Source organism: Dendropsophus ebraccatus, chromosome 2 (genome assembly GCF_027789765.1).
Source record: "Dendropsophus ebraccatus isolate aDenEbr1 chromosome 2, aDenEbr1.pat, whole genome shotgun sequence".
Classification (NCBI taxonomy): domain Eukaryota; kingdom Metazoa; phylum Chordata; class Amphibia; order Anura; family Hylidae; genus Dendropsophus; species Dendropsophus ebraccatus.
Genome location: NC_091455.1, coordinates 156,778,133 through 156,804,018, shown reverse-complemented (window position 1 = coordinate 156,804,018; position 25,886 = coordinate 156,778,133). Strand labels below are relative to the sequence as shown.

The following is a 25,886-nucleotide window of genomic DNA, read 5'->3' as shown; positions in this document are numbered from 1 at the left end:
TATGCTGGTGTTATTGGTAATATCTGTCTGGTGTGTGTGTGTGTGTATTTATATAATATATATATATATATATATATATATATATATATATATACACACACACACACACACACACCAATAGCATTACTTGGTTGTGAAGGGGGGGGGGAGCAAGTTGATCTCTCACACCAGGGCCCAGGAGACATTAGCTACGCCCCTGGCTGTCAATTAATACAAAGCCATGTGAGCACACAAAGGGCACAAAGAGCACAGTCTGGTAGACGCCAGCCTGTATAAGGCATGGAGTCTTGGACTGCTGGGGCGGTTAGGAGAGCAAGGGGTTAATGTGCTGTGTGAGGGGATTGAACGGGTTAACTGGGGGAAGTTGAGGTTTATGGTTGTTAAGGGGAGGAGAAGAGGTTGGCAGGAAGAGGCAGGCTAGCAGGAGGAGTTTATGGGGTATATAAGGCTGGTAAGGGGCGGGCTCACCCTCTTTCCCGGTTTTTCCAGCAAGGAGTTGTGAGTCAGGAACGCTGTGATGTCCCAAGAGCTCGAGTTAGCTGATGCGCTGCGGCTGCAGATGCAGCAGGACCCGACTTTCCTCAGCCGCCTGCTTGCTGGTATGGGGGAAGGATCCGGTCCTATGGTAGAGCCTGTTGTGCCCAGAGGTGGCCGGCGGTCCGCACGGCGAATCCGCCCACCTGCGCGCCTTAGCCCCAGCCCTGTGCTCCCTGCGCGTCGCCGGACGGGAGGGGGAGGAGGAGCCGAAAGTGCGGTCGCGCCGGCGTCACTTCCGGTTGCGCGGCATTTGGCTCCGCCCCTTCCGCCTGGCGCGCCCGTTGCTGCCTTGGCCCCCGGCGGTGTCACGTGGCCTCCAGTACCTCCCGCAGGGCCCGTTATCCCCGCCGTACACCCGGTCAGCACCATGGGCAATCAGGCCTGTGCCTCCCCTGCTTCACAGGAGTCGGGGGAGTGTAGCTCCCAGCCCACTTCAGCTCCCAGCCAAAGTCAGCAGACAGGTGAATGCAGCCTGAACCTGCCTGCTTTGTCCCTGCCACCCACCCCCCCACTGGCTATTCTCTCTCCTGCAGATGCTCCCATCCCAGCTCCCCCACCTCTGCCTCCTTGTCCCCCTAGTGCTCCGATAGGATATCCTGCGCAGCGTGGATGTGATCAGGCCTCCTGTAAGGAGCGGCTGCCTGTGACTGTGCAAACCTGTGAGGGGCCCCGTGCCGGTGCTTGTGGGCACAGGCGTTCTCGCTCGCCATCGTATGCCTCATCTAGGGGATCTTCTAGGCATAGGCGCCGCAGATCCCGTGAAGCTAGAAGCCGTTATTCTCGGCGGCATTACAGGGAGTCTAGAAGGAGGAGTCATTCGAGGCGATCTAGGAGCTCTAGGTGGCGCTCCCCTTCCTCGCAGTCATCATCAGGTACCCCCTCGAGCTCTGAAGGGGAGTCAGTACGCAGTAAGAGGCGGGAGCCTTCCCGTCGCAAGCGGAGTTCGTGCAGCTCGGTGAGGCCAGAAGCTACAGCCCCGGCGCCAGAAATCCTACCATCAGCTCCTCCGGCTCCGATCCAGACAGTCCAGTTAGCACCCGCGATGTCTTCCAGCGTGATGTCCATACCTCAAGAGGTTCCTGGTCAGTCATCGCCTGCGTTTGGGGGTGAGTTTGACTTTGCACGGGCTTGGGGGGGGGGCGGGGGATATAGTTCCTGCCCTTAAGGCGATTCTCAGTAAAATTGACCCGGCCCCTGAACCGCTTCCTCAGGTGGGGGTTAAGCAGCCCTCGGCTAAGGCGAGTGTCCACAAGGACGCCTTTTTCTGCGGGATTAGCCCGCTGGGTACTCATCTGGATGAGGACACAAAGGAAAAAATCTGGAACAATCAATACGTGGACATTTGGTCTTTAATCACTACTGATCAGCATACGGTTGACAAGGAGAGAAAGGTTTCTGCTGATCGGTATGATAGAAGACCAAAGGTTGCAAAAACTATAAATAATTGGCTCCAGGCTTTTTCAGTGTTGGGTTGTGTCATGGGTATCAAGCATCCGGAGCGTTGCTCCGAGCTTTTCATTTACATGGATTCGATATACAGCGCCTTTAAATCCCATGGAGGTAGTGCTTGGTGGCGTTATGACGAAGAATTTCGTCGACGCCTTGCGCTGCAGCCGGATATTGGATGGGGAGTTAAGGCTACCGATGTCTGGCTGCGCCTAATGATGGCGCAGAAGAACAATCCCTTTCCCTCAGCGGCCACTGCCCCAGCAACCGGAGTCCCTGGGGCAGTGGCCGTGCGACGGCCAGGAACCTGCTGGCTCTTCAATGAAGGCCATTGCAGGTTTTACGGACTCTGTAAGTTTCGCCACGAGTGCTCCACTTGCGGAGGGCAGCACGCGGTGGTTAAATGCCAGCGAGCAAAAGTGCACGGAAAACCGGCAGCGGGTGCTGACGGGAAAGACCCCGGTGAACGTGGACGCGATGCGGCCATGGCTAAGTGAATACCCAAAGCATAACTCCGCAAAACAATTGTTAGAAGGTTTCACCTACGGTTTTTTCATACCTTTCTATTTTTCTCCTTTTCCGTTGTGGGCTGATAATCTGAAATCTGCCCGAGAGTCACCTGAGGTCCTCGCTGATAAGGTCAGTCTTGAAATATCATTGGGTAGGGTTGAGGGCCCCTTTGTTTCCCCTCCTTTTTCAAATTTACGAGTGTCCCCTCTCGGTGTTGTCCCGAAAAAGGAGGTTGGTAAGTTTCGTTTAATACATCATCTTTCCCATCCGAAGGGCAGTTCCGTTAACGATGGAATTCCCAAGGAGGATGCCGCAGTCTCTTATGTTTCTTTTGATTGCGCTGTCCGCCTTCTTGTGGCGGCTGGCCGCGGTGCCCTCCTTGCGAAGTCTGATATCCAGTCTGCCTTTCGCCTTCTCCCGGTTCACCCTGAATGTTACCATCTGCTGGGGTTCCAGATAAACGGTTTGTATTACTATGACACTTGTCTCCCTATGGGCTGTTCCATTTCGTGTCACTTCTTCGAGATGTTCAGTTCTTTTCTCGAGTGGGTGGTACGACATGAAACGGGAAGTAATGCAGTCATTCATTATTTGGATGATTTTTTGTTTGTGGCCCCAGCGGACTCCAATTGGTGCGGTTTTTTGTTAAACACCTTCCGTTTCTGCATGCGCAAGTTCGGGGTTCCCATTGCAGAAGAAAAGACGGAGGGTCCTGTTACTTCTCTGTCCTTTCTGGGAATTGAGCTCGATTCGGTGGAAATGGTTTTCCGCCTGCCGAGGGACAAGTTGGAGCGCTTGCAATCCCTTATCAACGGTTTTGTATCAGTCCAGAAGGTTACTTTGCAACAGATGCAGTCATTGTTGGGATTGCTGGTATTCGCGTGCAGAGTTATGCCAATGGGCAGGGTGTTCTGCAGGCGACTATCGCTGTCCACCAGAGGGGTCAGGCTTCCCAGCCACCGCATACGGCTAACTGCTGCCCTTAAGGCTGATTTGCTAGTGTGGAAGGAATTTTTGGGTTCGTACAATGGACGAACCTGCTGGCCCTCCAAGGAGGTCTCCAGCGTTGAGCTGGAATTGTTCACTGACGCTGCCGGTTCCTGCGGTTTCGGGGCCATCCTGGGTAAGGATTGGTGTGCCGAGGCGTGGCCTCGGGACTGGGAGGAGCTCGGTTTATGTCGTAACCTTACACTGCTGGAGCTTTTCCCCATAGTAGTTGCGGTTGAACTATGGGGTCGAGCTCTCGCGAATGGCCGTGTGTGTTTTTGGACGGACAATCTCAGTGTCGTTTTTTGTATTAACAAACTGACGTCATCTTCCCTCCCTGTTTTGTCTTTGTTGCGGCACCTCGTGCTGCGCTGTTTAGAGTTTAATATTGTTTTCCGGGCCCAGCATGTCCCTGGACAAGTTAACATGGTGGCTGACGCATTATCACGTTTTAATTGGCAGGTTTTTCGACAGCTCCATCCGGAAGCGGCCCTGCACGGAACGAGATGCCCACAGCGCCTCTGGGAATTGGTGACGCCCGGCTGCTCCCCTTAGTGCAGGCGTCGGTGTCTCAAACGACTTGGGCTGCGTATGGTAAGGCGTGGGCCGAGTGGCTGGGGTGTGTTGGTGCGAGGAATGTCGCCGTGTGCGAGGATGACCGGGTATCGGCCACGGTAGAGTACTTGATATCGCTACGGGAGAAAGGGTTGTCGGGGGTGGTTGCGCAGCGTAGGATAGCTGGTGTTAATTTTCATTTCAAGCTGCGGGGCTGGGCGGACATTAGCAGCAATTTCGTCATCCGCCAGGCCCTTAAAGGCTGGAGAAGGGGGCAGACCCATAAGGATAGCCGCAGGCCTATATCATATTCCCTGTTAGTTCAGCTTGTAAATCAGTTGGAATCGGTCTGTCGTACTGAGTTTGAGGCCTTACTTTTCTCTGCTGCTTTCGTTCTTGCCTTCTATGGGGCCTTCAGGGTGAGCGAGCTAGTGCCTCCATCAGGTCTTCGCCCTGGAGGACTTTTAACAGAGGATGTGTTAGTTTCCAATGGAATGCTGCGGGTCAAGGTTCGCAGGTCAAAAACTGACCCGTTTGGCCAGGGCTCTTGGATTTCGCTATCTCCTGTTCAGGGCCCTGCGTGCCCTCTTGGGATTGTATCTAGGTACATGGCGGCTCGTCCTCAGTGCACTCAATTTTTTGTGCATGCGGATGGCGTCCCCTTATCCAGATACCAGTTTCAGACAATAATGAAAAAGACCTTGGAGGCGGTAGGTGCGCCTCCTGCGGAGTTTGGAACCCACTCCTTTAGAATTGGCGCAGCTACAGAGGCAGCTAGAGCGGGCTTGTCTGAAGAGCAGGTTATGAGGATAGGGCGATGGAGGTCAGCGTGTTATGCCTCTTATGTGAGACCGGAGCTCCTTTTCTAACGTGTTTTTCTTGCAGGTCCTAGACGCCCGGTGGTTTGGCTAATTGGCCATTCGTATATATACTGGGCGGCGCAGAGAGCGGCACATCGTCCTGGAGGCAGGACTCTCGGTTTCCGGGATCTGGAGGTGCACTGGAAGGGAGTTAAAGGACTTCGTTGGGCTGAGGTCCTGTCCCAGGCGATTGAAGTTGGACGTACTGTCAGTTCTCCCGTGGTCCTTGTAATTCATGCTGGGGGGAACGATCTGTGTGTATTGCGATTGAACGAATTGTTGATTATTATTCGTTCTGACCTCGAAAGGTTACCAGGGTTTTTTAACGAGGTAGTGTTGGTGTGGTCAGAAATTGTGTCCCGGGTCAAGTGGCAGGGTGCCAGGGATGCGGCAGCAATGGAGAGAGCCCGTAGGACGGTAAATGCCCGTACATCTAGATTCGTGCGGTCGAAAGGGGGCGTGGTAGTTCGCCATAGACAGTTGGAAGGGGACAATCGGAGGCTGATGATATCAGACGGGACCCACCTCAATGATATCGGCTTGGACATATTTCTGTCCGGGCTCCAGGACGGGGTAGAGCAGGCCCTATATATCCTTGGGGGGGGTCGGAGCTCGGTCTAGGTGTAGCCGAGCCCCTCCGTGGCGGAGAATGAGCAAAGAGAGCACGGTGGCAGTGCCCGTCGGCCTTCCGACGGCTGGCACAACCCCAATGAAGACCGTTCTGTTATTACAATATTTGGTTAATAAAGCTGTGGCCGACCCCGTCCACTTAAGTTGGAATATTTGTCCGTACAGTTATTTCCGAGTTCAGCACCGACACGCTGTAGTGGGGTTATCCTAGCAGTCTGGTAGACGCCAGCCTGTATAAGGCATGGAGTCTTGGACTGCTGGGGCGGTTAGGAGAGCAAGGGGTTAATGTGCTGTGTGAGGGGATTGAACGGGGTAACTGGGGGAAGTTGAGCTTTATGGTTGTTAAGGGGAGGAGAAGAGGTTGGCAGGAAGAGGCAGGCTAGCAGGAGGAGTTTATGGGGTATATAAGGCTGGTAAGGGGCGGGCTCACCCTCTTTCCCGGTTTTTCCAGCAAGGAGTTGTCCCTCCCTCCCTCCCTGTGTAAAAGTCGGTTCAAGATGCAGTGTTGCCCGCAAAGCGGTGGTGTGTTTTTCTATATACGTTGGTTTATGGTGCATATAAGTCACAGCTGGCGGAGAATGAGCAAAGAGAGCACGGTGGCAGTGCCCGTCGGCCTTCCGACGGCTGGCACAACCCCAATGAAGACCGTTCTGTTATTACAATATTTGGTTAATAAAGCTGTGGCCGACCCCGTCCACTTAAGTTGGAATATTTGTCCGTACAGTTATTTCCGAGTTCAGCACCGACACGCTGTAGTGGGGTTATCCTAGCAGTCTGTGAGCACACAAAGGGTTTGGACCTCTTGTTTTATTTCTCCTTTTTTAACACAGAAAAGAGAAAGCATGGACTGCAGTTTTGACAGGACAGGAGACACTAGAACATACATAGAAGAAAAAGTGTATTACAAATTTCACAAAGCTATCACAACCCCTGTTGGTCTCATACCCTGTCCCTCTGTTGTTCTAGTGACGGGAAAAAAAAACACATTAAAGTCAGCTAGCTTAACAAATCAGACAGCAATTTGTATTTAGCTTACCTCTGCTTTTATTTTATTATCTCCAAAGCACAAGTGCTGCAGATAAGCAGCTGCATTAGACTGTACAGAAGGGAACTGGTGTTGTAACATTTGGATCACTTCTGGAAGTTCTGGATCTCTCCAGCCAAATTCTCTGCAAATAAAATATAAATCATGTTAAATGCCACAAAAAATATACATTTTTTTGTAGATTTATTGAACACTCTACAGTTTGCCATGCTCTTCTTTTCAACTGAGCATAAATGTGCCAAGTGCAGAAAACTGAAAACAGATGACCTTCAGACATGCAGAGCTGCCTCCTGCCACAACAGTGGTAAACAGAGCAGAGGCACCATTAGTACCAGGCATCAGGCTATTTGGCCTGTGCCCTGGACCTTGAAAGGACTGCTACCCCTGACCCCAGTGGTGTAGCTACAGGGGTCACAAAGGTCACAGCTGCGACCAACCAAGGGTCTATATACTACTGGGTGAGGGCACAGGGGGCTATATACTGCTGGGGGAGCGCACAGGGGGCTATATACTACTGGGAGAGCGCACAGGGGGGCTATACACTACTGGGGGAGAGCAGAGGGGGGCTATATACTACTGAAGGAGCGCACAGGGGGACTATATAAGGGTTGGTGAGAGAAAAAAAATTTCAGTTTTTAGAGATGAGCGAACCTCGAGCATGCTCGAGTCGATCCGAACTCGAACTTTCGGCATTTGATTAGCAGTGGCTGCTGAACTTGGATAAAGCCCTAAGGCTATGTGGAAAACATGGATATAGTCATTGGCTGTATCCATGTTTTCCAGACAACCTTAGGGCTTTAATCAAGTTCAGCAGCCACCGCAGAACCCGAACCCGATTCGCTCATCTCTACCAGTTTTCCCACTAATAAGCATCAGTTCTGTATGTAAATAGTTCAACAACGTTTGTGAAAAGTTAACAAAACAACATGTTTACTACTGATGTTCAGCTCGGACCTTCACCTGACAATAGACCCCGGTAAGTGGACCTTTACTAATGGTGCATTTACACAGAAAGATTTATCTGACAGATTTTTGAACCCAAAGCCAGGAATGGATCTGAAAAGAGGAGAGATTTCAGTCTTTCCTTTATGACCTGTTCTCTGTTCTCTGCAGTGAAACTCGCTGCGTATCCCGTCCCTGTGTAGTCAATGGCAGGCAAAATCGCAGCAGGGATGAACATCCATCTATAAGGAGGGGGCGAAGAGAGGGGCCATCTACAAGGAGTGGGGGAAGAGAGGGGGCCGTTCATTACCTTTGCAATGGCTGCACATAGGACAGCAGGATCGGGCCATGGAATCCATTCTGTAGGTATATGAAAGTTATTGGAGGCATGAGGCACTAGCTGCAGGACAGATCCCATGATCTCATGCTGCTGTGAAAGATGTTATGAGTGCTGTGTGCAGCCACTGCAAAGTCAATAAGAAGCACAGTAGACAGGAGGCACAAGGGACCCCCACAAGAACAGTGATTCTGAGCCCCAGATCCAGCAAAGAGGAGTTTTGATCAAGGGCTGACAGACACAAATGTGCACTGTGCTCAATGTCTCCATCTGTCCCATAGATTCAGTAGGTGCAGCAGGGCTCACACTCAGTCTCCCCTGCTCTAAAATCCTGACCAAGCATTTATTATGTACTCCAGCGGATTGTCTGGCCAATGTGATCGTTTGGTGCAGCAGTCGTATGGATGGGTGATGTAGACACATCGGGCTGGTTCCTTAGGTCAGTGCCAATGTATGCATCATGCACAGGATACGTATATGTATACAGTGTTGCATCCATGTTACCAGCAGCTAGTCAGCCAACTATGACGTAGCCACACCGTCAGTCAAGGGAGTCAATGATCCTTTCCGCCACCATACATAAATTACAACCAACATCATGTATCAATTTATTGCGCATGTTGGGGGTTGTAATCAATTATTAATGTAAAACTTTTCATGGGTTACATGAGGCTGTCTAAAACTTGCCTACATTGATGAATGTACAGTACTAAATCTCCAAATGGCCTTTGGTAGTAAAGAGGTTCCTCACCCTTGATCTATTCTGTATATAGGTGATAAATGTTTGTGGAAAATCTGCTTTAAAGGGAACCAATCAGTGTGCTGATTGGGCTCCCAGAATGGCTGCATGCACCTGGCAGCCAGCTCTCCGGTGGTGTCAGAGGATCTGGGCTTCGTGTGCGGTAAAATGAGCCTCTAGCTACGCCCCTGACTGACCCCATATACTTCCTTTGGATGCAGATGCCTTTGCACCTTGTGGTGGGGCAGTTTCCTGTTCATCATTCACTCTCACTGGCTAGGGACACTTCAGGCCTGAAACACATAAGCAGCCAGGATGCTGGAGAGGATGATGGCAGGGGGACACTGAGGGACACAGGACACTGGAGGGACACTGAGCGTCATCTTCTCCAGCAGACACAGCCCGCACAGCTCTGGGAGTCTGGTCATGACATCACCATTTTATACAGGAAGTGAAGCCTTAATGCAGTAGTAAGTGCATGGAAAAAAAGCACTTTATGTGCATTTTGCCATAATAAGTGTATATTGGTAATTTGTATAACTTTTAGGGGACAATACAATACTTTAATTAAAATTTTCGCCTTAATTCTCCCTTAATTGTGCCATGTTGTAGAATTTTTATTTTATTTAGATCCTTTAAAAACGTATTAAGAATCAAAACAGTTCTATATTGCTCACCTCGATCAGTAGTGTTTGACAAGACTCAAAATACAGCGTGAAAGTAGATGGGGAGCTGCTGCAACCCCTGGAATACCCTCCTGGGGCTGGTAAGTACGGTAGATCGACAGGATGGAATTAGACAAATAGATGGCGTCCGAAGGCGCTTGTACCCTTCAGGATCCAAAAAAAGCTGAGCCCAACAGAAAGTGAACAGGAAGTCTTTTATTGGTAAAATGGGCAACGCATTTCAGGGGACTTATTGGTGCCCTCTTCATCAGGTCCTAATCATAATTCACTCATTAGAAATTTATATACGTTACAATGAAAATCCGGCACTGAAAAGTCCGGAATGGGATTTTAAAACCTGTCGTTTTCATCATATTGGTAATATAAAATTGATATGATGTAAAATTCCATGTTATGTTGGAGAAAAACTTTGTACAGAAACAAGCAACAATGAAAAAATCTTTCATAATAAAACATTTACAATTACAATAATGGAAATTATAAATAAACAACTACATTGTCTAAAAAACCTAAAGAATCCAAGGTTAATGCCATCAACTTCAAGGGTCAGCTACCTGAAGAATTCTCATAATCTTATTATCTTCCAGACCAACAGTAATCTTATTAAATGGGTTATGCAGTGCTACAGAAACATGGCCACTTTTAGACCACTATTGTCTCCAGATTGTGTGAGGTTTGAAACTCAGTTACATTGACGTAAATGGAGCTTAATTGCAAACCACACCTGAACTGGAGACAGGAGTGGGGGGAAAGTGGCCATGTTTTTCTAGCGCTGGATAACCCCTTTAACCCCTTAAAGACAGAGCCAATTTAGATTTTTGCGTTTTCATTTTCTCCTCCTTGTGCTTAAAAGGCTATAGCAGTTGCATTTTTCCACCTAGAGACCCACATGAGCCCTTATTTTTTGCGTCACTAATTGTACTTTGCAATGACAGGCTGAATTTTTGCATAAAGTACACTGCGAAACCAGAAAAAAATTCAAAGTGTGGTGAAATTGAAAAAAAACCCCCGCATTTTGTTTATTTGGGGGAAATGTGTTTTGACGCCATTCACCCTGGGGTAAAACTGACTTGTTATATATGTTCCTCAAGTCGTTACGATTACAACAATATATAACATGTATAACTTTTCTTGTATCTGATGGCTGGTAAAAAATTCAAACCATTGTCAACAAATATATGTCACTTAAAATCGTTCCATTCCCAGGCTTATAGCTCTTTTATCCTTTGGTCTATGGGGCTGTGTGAGGTGTCATTTTTTGCGCCATGATGTGTTCTTTCTTTCGGTACCTTGATTGCACATATACGACTTTTTGATCGCTTTTTATTACAATTTTTCTGGATTTGATGCGACCAAAAATGCGCAATTTTGCACTTTGGGATTTTTTTGCGCTGACGCAGTTTACTGTGCGAGATCAGGAATGTGATAAATTAATAGTTCGGGCGATTACGCATGCGGCGATAGCAAACATGTTTATTTATTTATTTACTTTTATTTATAACCTGGGAAAAGGGGGGTGATTCTGACTTTTATTAGGGGAGGGGGCTTTTTATTAATAATGACACTTTTTTTTTTAAACTTTTACACTTATACTAGAAGCCCCCCTGGGGGACTTCTAGTATAAGTGCACTGATCTCTCATAGAGATCTCTGCAGCATAGATATGCTGCAGAGATCCATGAGATAGGCACTCGTTTACTTCTGGCTGCTGCAGCCGGAAGTAAACGAGTGCCGAGCCGGGGACGGCGCCATCTTGGAGCGGCCCCCGGCCGGCTTCAGAAACGGAGATCGCTCCTCCGGGATAACATCCCGGAGGAGCGATCTCCTCCACTAGACACCAGGGATAAGCTGAATCCGGTAATCGGATGCAGCTGTCATGTTTGACAGCTGCATCTGATTACTGTATTAGCGGGCACAGCGATCGGACCATGCCCGCTAAACCTGCGGTCCCGGGCTACAAGCGGCACCCGGGACTGCCGCGGTTCAGAGCGGGGTTGCCGCGCGGCGCCGCTCTGAACTCCCTTACCGGCAATAGGGCATAAATATACGCCCTTTGTCGTTAAGGGGTTAAGCATCCGGACCAACAGCACAAGGACACCAGTTCAACTCCCCTCCACTAACAACCTCCTCAAAGTAACAAAAATGAATATATCAATACACATTGTAAACCCCTTAAGGTCAAAGCCAATTTTTGTTTTTGCACTTTTGCTTTTTCCACTTGTTTAAAAGTCCATAGCGCTTGCATTTTTTCACCTAGAGACCCACATGAGCCCTTATTTTTTGCAAAACCAATTGTACTTTGCAATGTCAAGCATTATTTTTCCATAACATATGCTACGAAACCGGAAAAAAAATCATTTGCGCTGTCAAATTGAAAAAAAAGGATTTTTTTTATTTTGGGGAGTTTTGCATTCACGCTGTTCGCCCTATGGTAAAACTGACTTGTTATGCATGTTCCTCAAGTCGTTACGATTACAACGATATGTAACATGTATAACTTTTATATTATCTGATGGCTTGTAAAAAATTCAAACCATTGTTAACAAATATATGTTCCTTAAAATCGCTCTATTCCCATGCTTATAGCCAGTGGCGTAGCTACTATGAAGGCAGGGAAGACGACTGCTATGGGGCCCCTGCAGGAAGGGGGCCCGAGGAAGCCTGCCCTGCCTTCATGGTAGGTAACCCGCTCCCCCAGGGGGCCAGAGAGGAAGAGGGACCCCCACTGCACTGTTCAGCCCCCTCACTGTAGTACCGGGTGAGCGGGCTGAACAGAGGAGCAGGACCTGCCAGACGGCACAGGAGAGGGATGAAGGACCTTTGGGTCACATGACCCTAAGGTCCTCAATACCTATGTGAAGATCAGCCCGGACTACAGGAGGAGGAGGGGAAGCCTGGGAGCTGTAAGTGTGGTGTATGTGTGTCAGTGAGTGTATTTATGTATCTGTGGGTATATGTATATGTCAGTGTGTGTATATATGTATCTGTGTGTATATTTATATGTCAGTATGTGTATGTATCTGTGGCTATATGTGTGTGTGTGTATGTCAGCAATGTCTGTAACACTGGTGTATATGTGTGTGTGTGTGTATGTATCTGTGGCTATATATATATATATATATATATATATATATATATATATATATGTCTGTAACACTGGTGTATATGTGTGTTTGTGTATGTCAGTAGTGTCTCAAGTGATTGACAGGTTTACTCCCAAAGATGTTCTGCAGCAGCTTCTATTAATGCTGGGCTCTAATAAAAGAACCCACCAGTAATATCTGCTGCATTTACTTTTATTTCCAGTTGAGTATTTCGTATTACACTGAGATGATTTCCCTGTGTACAGTCTATTCATGGTGTATACATCAGCACTAGTGTAATCACATTACAGAGTATATATGTGTGTATGTCAGTGGCGTATCTGTATATATGTTAATGGTGCCTCTGTGTGTGTATATGTGCGTCATTGTCTGTGTTTGGTGCGGGGGGGGGGGGGGGGGGGGAGCGTACAGGATTCATGGGGCCCCATACAGTTTTTTGCTAGAAGAAAGAACACATCAGATAAAAGTACATGAAAATATCAATTAGATTAAAAGTAGTCCCAAATCAACTCTGTACTTTCATTCAGACCATGGGGGAATAGTGTGTTCAGTTGGTATATCCAGAACATCTCTTTTTTGTTTAATGGCCCCATTTGACTCCCATGTCCCGGAGTAATCTGTTCTATGGGGTAAATTTCTATTGCATCTGGGTTGAAATCTCGAACAACTTTACAATGCCTAGAAAGATGATGTAACAGAGACCCTTTCTTAATATTGAGCCGATAGCAATTGAAGCAACAGTGTAGGGGAAGTCCAACGTACTGTAAACCGCTTCTACATTCGATAAATGACCCATTTAGATCTATAATTAAGAAATGACTGGATGTTAAAGGGGTACTCCAGTGAAAAGCTTTTTCCCAGTAACTGAAACACATTACAAAGTTAGATAACTTTGTAATATGCTTCAATCACCTATCTGCCCCCTTCCCTATCTTTTCCCCCCTCAATCCCCCACCAGGAAGTGAAGTAAACTCATTCTTACCTAATGACTGTTGACCCCAGGCTGCTCTGTGGCAGACATTTTGCAAAAATGACATCATCAAGAGATTAAGCCAGCCTCCTTTGTCAGATAACTCAGGTTGCTCAGCTCTGATTGGCTGAGGAAGCTGTAAGCCTCTAAGATCTAACAGTTTTACAGAGTCAGTTAGACATCACAAGAGACAAAGTACATCATGGGAAATACCAAACCAGGTTGTGAAAAAAAAATGAAGACACCAACTGGAGTTTCAGGGACCTGCAACAAGCTGGAAATTCAAGCAGAGACGGACTCAGGAGGGATGGTAAGTGGGAAAACTATGTTTATGACTGATTGTTTTTTTATTATCAGCGCCGGAGTACCCCTTTAAAGGTTTGGCCTGTTACATTGCTACAAAACTGTTATCTCACTTCACTGATACTTTTGCAACACAAACATCTTGGTTTATTACACCTAAAAACACCAACTTTAGTCTCATGGCATTCCTTAGTTCCTTTGCTCTGGTGTATTTGTATTCTCAATTGGCTGGGGGCTAGAAGGTTCTTTAGGATAGGAGCCTTTCTATATATTACTCGTGGCCTACATGTGAGTGTAGGCCCAATGTAAGGATCCAACTTTAAAGTCTTACTGTCGTTTAATTTTTTTTTGTGCATAATTCAATAGTACAGGCGATTTTAAGAAATTTTGTAATGGGGTTTATTAGCCGAAAAATGCATTTTTATCATGAAAAAGCAGTTTGAAGCTCTTCCCCAGTCTTCATTATTGTGTATGGAGAGGGGATGGGTGGAGGGAGATGAGGCACCAAAACAGGACAACAAAGAGTTAATTTACAGCTACATCACGGGCTATCTCCTCTGACAGACAGCACTGACCTTTCTGACCTCTTAATAGCGCTTTCATGCAGCTCCGAGCTGTGTAATCCTTTGTTCTCTGCTCTCTGCTGCCAACGAATCTCCCTCCTCCCTCCATAGAACAGACAGGGTTGTGTCTGATGCAACAAGACACAATTTCCTGATATTTTGCAGTGAATGGAAAAGAGGAGGGAGGGGGGGGGACCTGGGGGAAGTATTTTTAAATGCAGATAATGGCATATTTGCCTAAGAAACCCAATTACAAAGTTTCTTAAAGTGACTCTGTACCCACAATCTGACCCCCCCCAAACTGCTTGTACCTTCAGATAGCTGCTTTTAATCCAAGATCTGTCCTGGGGTCCGTTTGGCAGGTGATGCAGTTATTGTTATAAAAAAAACTACTTTTAAACTGGCAGCCCAGTGCCCTTTGGCCGTGGCTTTATTTGTGCATGCATTAGGCTAGCACAACCTCTCCGTCCCTCCTCCCCACCCTCTTCACCATTTTTCCTATTCCTCTGCAGTGAAAACTACACAGATGCCTTAACGATCCAGCCCATGTGCCAGGCTCACACAGCTGACGAATAGGAGACAATCTGCCTGGAGCATTCCTAATGATGAGGAGGATGGGGAGAGGAGGGACAGAGAGGTGGTACCAACCTAATGCATACACAATGTGAGCCACGGCCAAGGTACATGGTTATAAAATTTTTTTGTGTCTTTCTACATTCTCTTTCTCTCTTTGAGGGTTGAGGCAATGCACCTGTGACAATTCTTTGGTTCTCTTGTATGTCTTATTCAAAAGTCTGTCGGGATACCCTTTATGTCTAAAATCCTCCTGCAGGGTGCGGCCTTGTGTGTGGAACATGTTGTTCTGGGTACAATTTTTTTTTGGATACGTTTGTATTGCCAGAATAGAATATTGACCTTCCATTATTTGAGATGGCCTCTGTTAAACGCCAGATAGTTGTTAGAATCTACCTTTTTGAAGAAGGTCTCTGATGATTTCAGTTTCCATGTGGGTAATCATCAAACCTAAAAATTCAATCTTCTCCTCCTAGAAGTTGGGAACCAATTTGATACCCCATGTGCTATCATTTAGTTGGGAAACAAAGACTTCTACTAGTTCTTTATTGCCCTCCTTTAAAAAAAAACAAATCACCAATAGACCTTTTATACACTCTTACATGATCCTAGAAAAATGGACGTTTTCAGATAACAGTTTTCTCAAAGGGCCCCATGTATAAATTGGCATACAACAGAGCCACCCTGGTACTCATGGCAGTACCGCAGGTTTAATGATAGCTGGCGACATTGTATGTGAAATTAGTGGTCAAAGAATCCAACAAAAACTGTTTTTGGGCAGAGGGAATCTCCGGATCAAATTTTACAAACTCAATAACACATTTTAATCCAAGGGAGTGTTCAATATTTGTGAAATGCGATGTGACATCCATTGCCACCAACACCAGACCTGAATGCCAACCAAGGGACCATAGGATGATAATAAGATTATCAGAGTTTTTAAGGTAGCTGACCCTTGATGTTGGTGGTATTAACTTTGCATTCTTTAGGATTTTTAGACAATGGAGTTGTTTATTGATAATGTCCTTTATTGTAAGTCTAAATGTTTTATTGTGGAAGACTTTTTGTTGTTGCTTGTTTCTGTACAAAGGTTTTTGTGCAATATAAAATAGAATTTTATATCATATCTATTTTATATTACCAATGTGATGAAAATGCTGTGTTTTGACTTTTAAGATCCCATTCCAGACTTTCATTGCCGGTTTTTCATTGTAACACTTCTATATATAAATTTCTGATGTGTGTCTGATGAAGAGGGCACCAATAAGTCCATTTTACCAATAAGAGTTGCTGTTCACTTTCGGTTAGACTCAGCTTTTCTTGGATCCTGAAGGGTACAAGCGCCTTTGGAAGCCATCCATTTGTATACTTCCATCCAGGCATCAGTAACATTGTAATTTTATAATTGTCCTTATGTACCTATTGCGCAGGGGGTGCTAAGGAGGAAGGTATGTCTCTTACCTTCCTCATCAGCGTCATTCATATGCACTTAGTCATTCCCTCGACGGTCCAGTAAGACCACTTGGAGCACTAGGGCAATCTTACGTAAACGTCGAATGGATGAAGGGAATGGCACTGAGAAGGGAGGTAAGAGACATAGTTTCCTTCTTGGCACTTCCCGTGCAATAGGGACATATCAGCATGTTAAAGTGACTGTACCAACAGGCCCAAGCAGAAGCACTGGAGGCGGGCCGAACCACCCTTAGTGGGAAGAAACCCCAGACCCTCCATGACGTGACCTCATTAGAATCAATGGAACCCATAGGGGGGCTAGGGTTTCCTCCCACTAAGGGTGGGTCGGCCCGCCTCCAGTGCTTCTGCCTGGGCCTGGTGGTACAGTCACTTTAAAGTAGTTGTTTAACTATCATCAAAAGAAAAAAAATATGCGGTGTTGTGTAAGGCTTATCTAAATTTCCATGCCAGTTTTGCTGCTATATGATCTTTTTTGAGGCTGCTGTGGAGCGGTTCCCTACCATCCATGTTCTCTTCACTTCCTGCTTCATATTGTGTTTGCCTGTGAGGTCTAAAACTACTGAGGCCAACATTCCTTGTGTTCAAGCCAGCTCCCTCAGTAACACCCACTGCTGCTAAGACAGCCCTCTCAGTAACACCCACTGCTGCTAAGACAGCCCACTCCCCACCTCAATAAGGCCAATAAGATCATCCCAGGATATCACATCACATAACCCAACAGACACCTCACAACCTTTCCTGCCTCAACAGGCAGAGGGAATGTAAACATCACACAGTGACTTATCAGCACCTGGGAAAGCTGGATGCCTGCCTTTGTGAATCAAACAGAAAGGCATAAGTTTATATGTTATTCCTGCGCAGGCTTTCATCTCAGCTGGATAATTGTGATCTTATAACAATATGAAAAGAAAAAGGGAGAGAGACAGGGGCGCTACCTAATACTGACAGTGTGATTTCCGTAGTGTGTGTGAGAGATTATCCCACTCACCTGAGTAGGTTGTGCTACGATAGAGGCACAACACTATGGACCGCTTAGATCTAGGTGTCAACGCAGCTCCTCTGGGGGGCCCACTGCTACGGCAGGGATACAAGCAGACTTCCAGGTGATGATCACAGTGTCGATCAAAGGACCAAAAAAATCCCCCTACGTGGATGGGCGCAGGAGATAAGAGTTTAAGAGGAATATGGATCCAGTCACGGACGTGGTGTGAGTCACATAGACTAATCCAACCAGGTACTGTACAAGTGTTTATTATATAAATAGCGTTTCGACCTGTGTATGCTAACACAGGCCGAAACGCGTTGCTATTTATATAATAAACACTCGTACAGTACCTGGTGTTTATAACAATATGAAGACAGAAAGAGATCGAGATATACAGAGATAGCAGGAAATGGAGAGGCAGAGAAGACGGAGGGTGAAGTGAGAAATAGAGAGTTAGGGTGGTGTTGCACGGGCTGATGGGGGCCCGATAATACCTGTAAACAAGCAGCGATCTGCTGGACCTATTAGATGGCCCGATAATCGTTTAACAAGGGCTGCAAGGACATCGTTACCAATGTCCTTGCAGCCCTGGTTTAAACTACATACATTACCTATCCACATTCCAGGGCTGCTCCTGCGGTCTTCTCCACAGGTCCCGCGCGCTCTAGCTTCAGAGTGGCCTGTCAGCTGACAGGCTGCTCAGCCAATCACAGGCCGGGACCGCCGCAGCCTGTGATTGGCTGGGCGGCCTGTCAGCTGATAGGCCGCTCTGAAGCTAGAGCGAGCGGGACCCGGGGAGAAGACCGTAGGAGCAGCCCTGGAACATGGATAGGTAATGTATATCGTCAGTCGCCGGCCGCGCACCGCTATTACACGACGACCGATAAAAATAGGTCAGAACCTATATCGACGATCAGCCGATGATCGTTGACATTGGCTGATCGTTGTATTTATTACATGGAGCGATAATCGGCAGAATTGGGACTATTTGGGCGATTATTGTTCAGTGTAATAGTACCATTAGGTGAAAAGGGATAGGTAAAGAATAGACAGAGGGATGCAAATTTAGAGAAAGAGAGAGACAGACAGAGCTAATAACGCACTAATCACCTCACTCTGTCTCTTCCTCTAACACTTCACCCTCCCCCCTTCTCTGTCTCTCCATTTCCCTCTATCTCTGTATATTTCACCCTATAAACCTCTCCCCTTCACATCTGTTCAGCACACATGTTGTTATGAGATCACATGACTATGCAGGAAAAACATATAAACTTATGCCCTTCAGTTTGATTCACACATACAAGCACTCTGCTTTCCCAGGTAGCAAAGTTGTGCAAATAACCAGAGGTGTAGCCAGCTTTTCCTTCACCTGGGGCAAAGATTCAGTTTAGCGCCCCCCACGCACAACCCATTCCGCGACACCCTAAATACAAACTCCTCAGCATTAAGAGCTGTAACTGCACACTGGTCTAAAGGCCACACTGGGAGCACAGAGCAGAGGTGCAGGGAGCCGGAGCAGGAACATACCCAGGCTGTGCAATAAGTGTGCTTGGGCCCCCATAACCTTATTGTACCACCACCTTCCTGCTTTAAAGGAGCACACTCAGAGATAAATGACATGTTTACCCAGGTATCTAGGCCCTGGATTCCCGGGATGTCCCCACAGCACAGTCATCAGGGTGCACTGGAAGACTCTCTGGTGGGCCCTGATGTCTGTGCTGTACTGCAGTCTGGGTGAGTCCCAGTGTGGAACTGATGATGGGGACACTCAAACAGACACTCAGTCAGGAATGTTTGGAGAGCGGTGGCGGTCACGGTTCATGCCATGAATACAGATAACCGTCCTAACATGCTACTTAGTTTGAATGCAGAAAAGGCCTTTGATAAGGTCGCCTGGCCGTTCCTGTATGCCACCCTCTCTGAACGTAACTTTGGGCACATCTTTCTCTCTTTTTTACAACACATCAATAGTCAGGCGGCAACTGCCCTCACCATTAATGGAAAAAACTACCCCCCTATAGATTTATTTCGTGGCACATGCCAGGCTTGCCCCCTCCTGCGACATATTGAACACTGCCCAACATATACCGGTGTCAAAATTGGTGATTCCGATCTCAGAGTCATGGCCTTCGCTGATGACCTCTTACTAGCACTGTCCTCTCCAAGACTCTCACTTCCTGCGGTGCTTAAGGATCTTCAGGCTAGGGGTGCTCTTTCAGGCTATACCCTTAATCTGACTAAGTGTGAGGCATTATTACTCAAGGGCCCAAGTCGCCCGTTATGGTCGACCTCTATTCCAATTCGTTGGAACAAGTCCCAAATAAAATACCTGGGGATCGACATCATCAAATCACCGACTAAACTATTCTCGGCAAACATTGACAAATACATTAAGGCTCTAGAACATTCCCTCTCGCTTTGGAAACGCTTCCCTTTAACATTCATGGGTCGTGCTAGCCTTCTAAAAATGGTGGAAGTGCCTAAACTTCTATACCTACTACAGTCGCTGCCGATCTACCTACGCCCCAAAGACGAGCGAAAGATAAACTGCCTTTATCGATTCTTCATCTGGGGTGACAAACAGTCCAAAATCTCTTTTAGCATCCTACAACAATCCAAACAACATGGTGGCCTCAACTTCCATGACATACGCTCACTAAACTTGGCAGCGCAATTCCGTATTATACGGGATTGGGTCCAATGCACTGAGGTACACACAGACACGAATTTGGACTGCCACATGGCTTCCACCTTATCATTGCCCAACCTATTACACACACCCTATAGCTCTTTGCCTCCGTGGGTCAAGGAAAATCCCCTCCTCCTCTCCACGTGGAAAGCGTGGAATAAAATCCATAGGTTTTAACCCCTAATCCTCTCTCTTTGTTACCCTAATAGGTAATCCAGATTTCTAAGAGGGTCACCTGAGCCGTGTCTTCCGCACTTGGCACACAGGGGGTCTTCGCCTCCTCATACACTTCGTCGACACGAAAACCAAGCAACCACTGACCTTACAAACCCTAAAAGAAACTTACCCTGCACTCCAATTCCCATTCTTTGCCTATCTGCAAGCCCGCAGTTACATCACCAAATACATTCGCGCCCTACCCCTCGTGGAATAGGACGCCACTTTCTACAAGGCACTACACCTCTCCACCTCCTCCAGACATCAAATATCACTATCCTATCGCTACTTTGCCCCCTCTCTAGACTATCGGAACTTGTTCACTGGATTGGCCCGTTGGACCCAGACTGATCTGGGGGTAGATATCCCTGATCTGCTCTCCATTTTAGACTACTCAATAAGAACCCTACCTTTCGTCCGCTATATGGAGATGACTTTGCGGGTCTTTCACAGGACTTATATTTCTCCCACAAGGGGTTTTAAAATGGGCATCTTGCAATCTGATGCCTGTTTTAAATGAGGAGAATCCGGAGCGGACATAGCTCACGGTCTTTGGCTTTGCCCAGTGATACAATCCTTCTGGAGAGTGGTGGAAAGATTCGCAAAGTCACACCTGGTAACCTTTGTACCCTATGAGGCCTTGTGGGGGATTTTTGGTTGGACAGATCCCGCTAAATATAAATGTGACTGGGGAGCCAGAAGACTCCTGCCCGTTTTGGCTGCAGCAGCCCGAAAAGCCATCTTGCAGGTGTGGAAATCCCCACTCCCTCCCTCTCGCCATCTTTTTTTGGACAAATGATTATGTCTGTTCAGAATGGACTGGATGAAGGCCTCCATCCTCAAAGAACGAAGGGTCGAAAAATTCTTCACTGTCTGGGAAACCTTTGTTTCCACACTACCCCTGCGAATCCAGGACAAAATCAAATACACCTTCCAAGACACTACATGGTATCTCACTAGACAACTTGCCAATGACCCACCAATCTAAAACTACACTGTGAGATGACATGCCAAAGATTCTAAATCCTTTGGGTATTCTTTGGAGCACGTGGAGACCCACGGGCAGCCCCCTCCCCTACCTCCCCTGTTTTTTCTTTGTGTTGGAGTTTTTCTGTTATTGTTAGAAAACGAAGCTTTATCCAGCCTTCTTGTATTACTCTGCTGCATTTCTTTCTCTGATGGGGTGTTGATGACTATCTGTCTTATAATTGTATTTACTTCATACTACCCGCACGCCCTACCATTGTATTCTCATGCAGCGACTGTAGAAGTTCTCCTCAGATATTTACTGTACAGTTGCATTCTTATATGTACATGTCTGTTCGTGCTGTCGAAGCTCAATAAAAACAGTTTAAAGAGAAACTATATGGGGTGCTATATGATGGATTGGAGACTATGTAGGGCACTATATGGGGCATTGGAAACCATATGGGGCACTATATGATGTATTGGAGACTATGTAGGGCACTATATAGGGCATTGGAAACTATATGGGGCACTTTATGATGGATTGGAGTCTATGTAGGGCACTATATGGACTATTGGAGACTATGTAGGGTACTATTCAGTTAGCAGCATGTGGTGACTGTAGAAGAGTGGCTATGGAGGGTTGCTATGGGGGCGTGGCTATGGAGGCCCACTATGGGGGCGTGGCTACAGAGGGTCCCTATGGCGGCGTGGCTATGGGGATGTTTCCGTCTCTGCTCTTTGACAAAAGTTGGGAGGTATGCCTCAGTGAGTTCTCCTCCAGACTTCCCCTCCCCTGCCAGGCTGAACTCCCTGCAGACCATGTTACACTATGTTACATACCGGCACTTACTTGTTAAAGGCTGAAAGGAGGGGGGAGATGACGTCTGCTGGCTGGAGAACAGAGGCTATGTGAACGTGCTTGGAGACGGCTAAATTAACCCCTTAAGGTCAAAGCCAATTTTCGCTTTTGCTTTTTCCACTTTGTTTAAACAGCCAAAGCACTTGCATTTTTTCACCTAGAGATCCACATAAGCCCCTATTTTTTGCAGGTAAAACCAAAAGGTGGCAAAAATGACAAAAAAATGACCTGGAGATTGCGCTCACCACCAAACAACGTAGTAGAAACCGATGTTCACATAAAACACGATTTATTCAGTCCAACAATAACGCGTTTCAGGGCTATGGCGCCCCTTCGTCAGTTTCAGGACAAACATCCCTTCGTCAAATTCAGGACAAACATCCTTCAAATCCAACAAATCCACCCTTATTTTTTGCGACACCAATTGTACTTTGCAATGACAGACTTTATTTTACCATAAAATATGCTGCGAAACCGGAAAAAAAATCATTTGCGCTGTCAAATTGAAAAAAAAAGGAATTTGTTTTCATTTCAGGGAGTTTCGTGTTTACGCCGCTCGCCCTGGGGTAAAACTGACTTGTTATATATGTTCCTCAAGTCGTTACGATAACAACGATATGTAACATGTATAACTTTTCTTTTATCTGATGGCTTTTAAAAAATTCAAACCATTGTTAACAAATATATGTTTCTTAAAATCGCTCTATTTTCATGCTTATAGCGCTTTTATCCTTTGGTCTATGGGGCTGATTGAGATGTCATTTTTTGCGCCATGATGTGTTCTTTCTATCGGTACCTTGATTGCGCACATGCGACTTTTTGATCACTTTTCATTACAATTTTTCTGGATTTGATGCGACCAAAAATGCGCAATTCTGCACCATGGAATTTTTTTGCGCTTGCGCCGTTTACCAGGCAAGATCAGGAATGTGATAAATTAATAGTTCGAGCGATTACGCACGCAGCGATAACAAACATGTTGATTTTTTTTTATTCATAAAATGGGAAAAGGGGGGTGATTTGGACTTTTATTAGGGGAGGGGATTTTTTATTAATAAAAAAACATTTTTCCTTTTTTTTGGGGGGGGGGGACTTGTATATACACAGCACTGATCTCTCATAGAGATCAATGTTGTGTATATACACAGCAAAGATCGATTAGACCTGTGATAGATTGCTTTGGCCTGCTGCAGGCAGGCGTCATTGCGACCCTGAGGCCCGGCACGGGCAGAAGGACAAATCTCCCCCCGGCGATCCGACCCACTAGACACCAGGGATGCACAGAGCTTAGCATTTAAATGCAGCTGTCAGGTTTGACAGCTGCATTTAGAGGCTTAATAGCGACCTTTGACGTATCAGATACGTCATAGGTCGCTAAGGTGTTAAAGAGAACCAATCATCCCAATTCTGGCTAATAAAGTAAAAACACATCATAATAACACTTAATACAATGTCTCCTTAATGCATTTCATATGCCCTGTTTGTGTACTTTAACCCATATTGGACCGGGCCAATTTAATTTTTTTTGTTTTTTCCTCCGTGCGCTTAAAAGACCATAGCAGTTGCATTTTTTTCACCTAGAAACCCACATGAACCCTTATTTTTTGCGCCACTAATTCTCCTTTGCAATGACAGGCTGAATTTTTTTATAATGTACACTTCAAAAGCAGAAATAAATTTAAAGGACACCTGTCACCCCCCGTGCCGGGGTGACAGGCTCCCGACCCCCTGGTAGATCCCCCTATACTTAAGTGATCCCACTTCCTGAGCCGGTCGGGTCCTGGAGATTTCAGCGCCCAAAGCCCGGCGCACGCGCTGACAGCAGAGTCGGACGGCCATAGAGAATGAATGGGGAGTCCGATGCTCCGTCATTCTCTATGGGCATCGGACTCATCTCTCAGCACGCGCGTCGGGCTTCAGGCGCTGAAATCTCCGTGACCCGACCGGCTCAGGAAGCGGGACCCGGCAGGATCACGTAAGTATAGGAAGATCTAACAGGGGGTCGGGAGCCTGTCACCCTGGCACGGGGGGTGACAGGTCCTCTTTAATGTGTGGTGAAATTGAAAAAAAACGCATTTTTTTTGTAGGTTTTTTTTTTTTACGCCGTTCGCCCTGGGGTAAAACTGACTTGTTATATATGTTCCTCAAGTCGTTAAGATTACAATGATATGTAACATGTATAACTTTTATTTTATGTGATGGCTTTTAAAAATTTCAAACCATTGTTAACAAATATATGTTCCTTAAAATCACTCTATTCCAATGCTTATAGCGCTTTTATCCTTTGGTCTATGGGGCTGTGTGAGGTGTCATTTATTGCGCCATGATGTGTACTTTCTATTGGTACTTTTTGATAGCTTTTTATTACAATTTTTCTGGTTTGATGCGACCAAAAATGCAACTTTGGGATTTTTTGTGCTTACGCCGTTAACCGTGCAAGATCAGAAATGTGATAAATATTTTGGACGATTGAGCATGCGGCGATACCAAACATGTTTATTTATTTATAACATGGGAAAAGGGGAGTGGTTCAAACTTTTATTAGGGGAGGGGGCTTTTTATTAATAATAACACTAGCGATCCCCCCACTAGACACCAGGGAATAGGCTGCATCTGAATACTTAAAGTGGAAGTGCGGCGCTAAAAAATTATTCACAGAATAACACACATTACAAAGTTATACAACTTTGTAATGTATGTTATGTCTGTGAATAGCCCCCTTCCCCGTGTCCCACCACCCCCACATGTGTACCCGGAAGTGTTGGTGCATTATACATTACCTGATCCGTGTCGAGGGCCGTCCGCCATTTTGTGCCAAACGTCATCTTCAGTCGTTGCCGCCTGTCCCCCCTCCGCCTCGGATGACGCTGCAGAGGGCAGCGGGCATTCGGAACAGACGGAGCTGTTCGCCGGCAGCCCGAAGAAGACGTCACTGAATGAAGATCGGAGACGGGGGTCGGCACGTGACAGGTGAGTATAGCGCACCACACTTCCGGCTACACGGGTGGGGTTGGTGGGACACGGGGAAGGGGGCCATTCACAGACATAACATACATTACAAAGTTGTATAACTTTGTAATGTGTGTTATTCTGTGAATAATTCTTTACCGCCGCACTACCCCTTTAATTAGCGGGCACGGCGATTGGACCGTGCACGCTAATAGCTGCGGTCCCAGGATACAAGCGGCACCCGGGCCGCACGTCCCCGATCTGAAGTCCCCTAGGCGACCCAGGACGTACGGGTACGGGTCGTCTAGGGGTTAAAGTGTAACTGTCATTTTTTATTTTTGCAGAAATCCCACATAAGCAGTCAGGTCCAATATGTGCCTCCAAATAGTAGCCAGGCAGCTCTGTGTGCCTATATAGTATTAGACCCTCTTTATGCTATGTCATTATATACTGTAGGCGACTTCAATGCTCCCCTATAGTAGGCTCCCCTGAGCCTGACCATAGGTCCCACTGAGTAGCAGAACTTATATAGCACAGGTCCCCATGTGCAGCCCCTAAATAATATAGCCCCTTACACCCAATATAGATGCCCTGTGCAGTCCCACATAATATAGGCCCCCCACATAGTATAGCCCTTCCCCCGTGTAGCCTGCAAAGTATGTCCTACCTTTGTAGCCCCCACATAGTATAGGTCCCTGTGTAGCCAGCCCCCACATAGTATAGCCCCAACATATTACCCTCCCCATGTAGCCCCGCACATAGTATATGTCCCTGTGTAGCCAGCTCCCACATAGCATAGCCCCAACATATTATTCCCGCCCTTGTGTAGCCCCCCACATAGTATAGGTTCCTGTGTAGCCAGCCCCCACATAGCATAGCCCCAACATATTACCCCCCATGTAGCCCCCCACATAGTATAGGTCCCTGTGTAGCCAGCCCCCACATAGTATAGCCGCAACA

At 46.7% G+C, this 25,886-nt stretch overlaps 2 protein-coding genes across 2 annotated transcripts in view; one reads left to right on the top strand and one right to left on the bottom strand.

The window, feature by feature from the left end:
• The window catches only part of CTNND2 (catenin delta 2), an 891,951-nt gene that overhangs the window by 201,592 nt on the left and 664,473 nt on the right, over positions 1-25,886 (bottom strand). The window contains exon 10 of the mRNA XM_069958560.1: positions 6,562-6,694. Within this exon, the coding sequence (XP_069814661.1) occupies positions 6,562-6,694 (133 nt within the window). The remainder of the gene's footprint in view (positions 1-6,561; positions 6,695-25,886) is intronic.
• On the top strand, positions 1,064-5,516 carry LOC138782881 (uncharacterized). Its single transcript, XM_069956823.1, has 3 exons — positions 1,064-1,643; positions 3,943-4,074; positions 4,921-5,516. Exons 1-3 carry the CDS (start codon positions 1,580-1,582, stop codon positions 5,514-5,516), a joined length of 792 nt encoding a protein of 263 aa, XP_069812924.1. The 5' UTR covers positions 1,064-1,579.

Bases quoted from the DNA above. Each gene is read 5' to 3' on its own strand.
- LOC138782881 (XM_069956823.1), top strand. From the start codon at position 1,580: ATGTCTTCCAGCGTGATGTCCATACCTCAAGAGGTTCCTGGTCAGTCA. The intron at 1,644-3,942 runs GTGAGTTTGACT...TTTAATTGGCAG, and splicing joins GTCATCGCCTGCGTTTGGGG to GTTTTTCGACAGCTCCATCC. The intron at 4,075-4,920 runs GTAAGGCGTGGG...TTTTTCTTGCAG, and splicing joins AACGACTTGGGCTGCGTATG to GTCCTAGACGCCCGGTGGTT.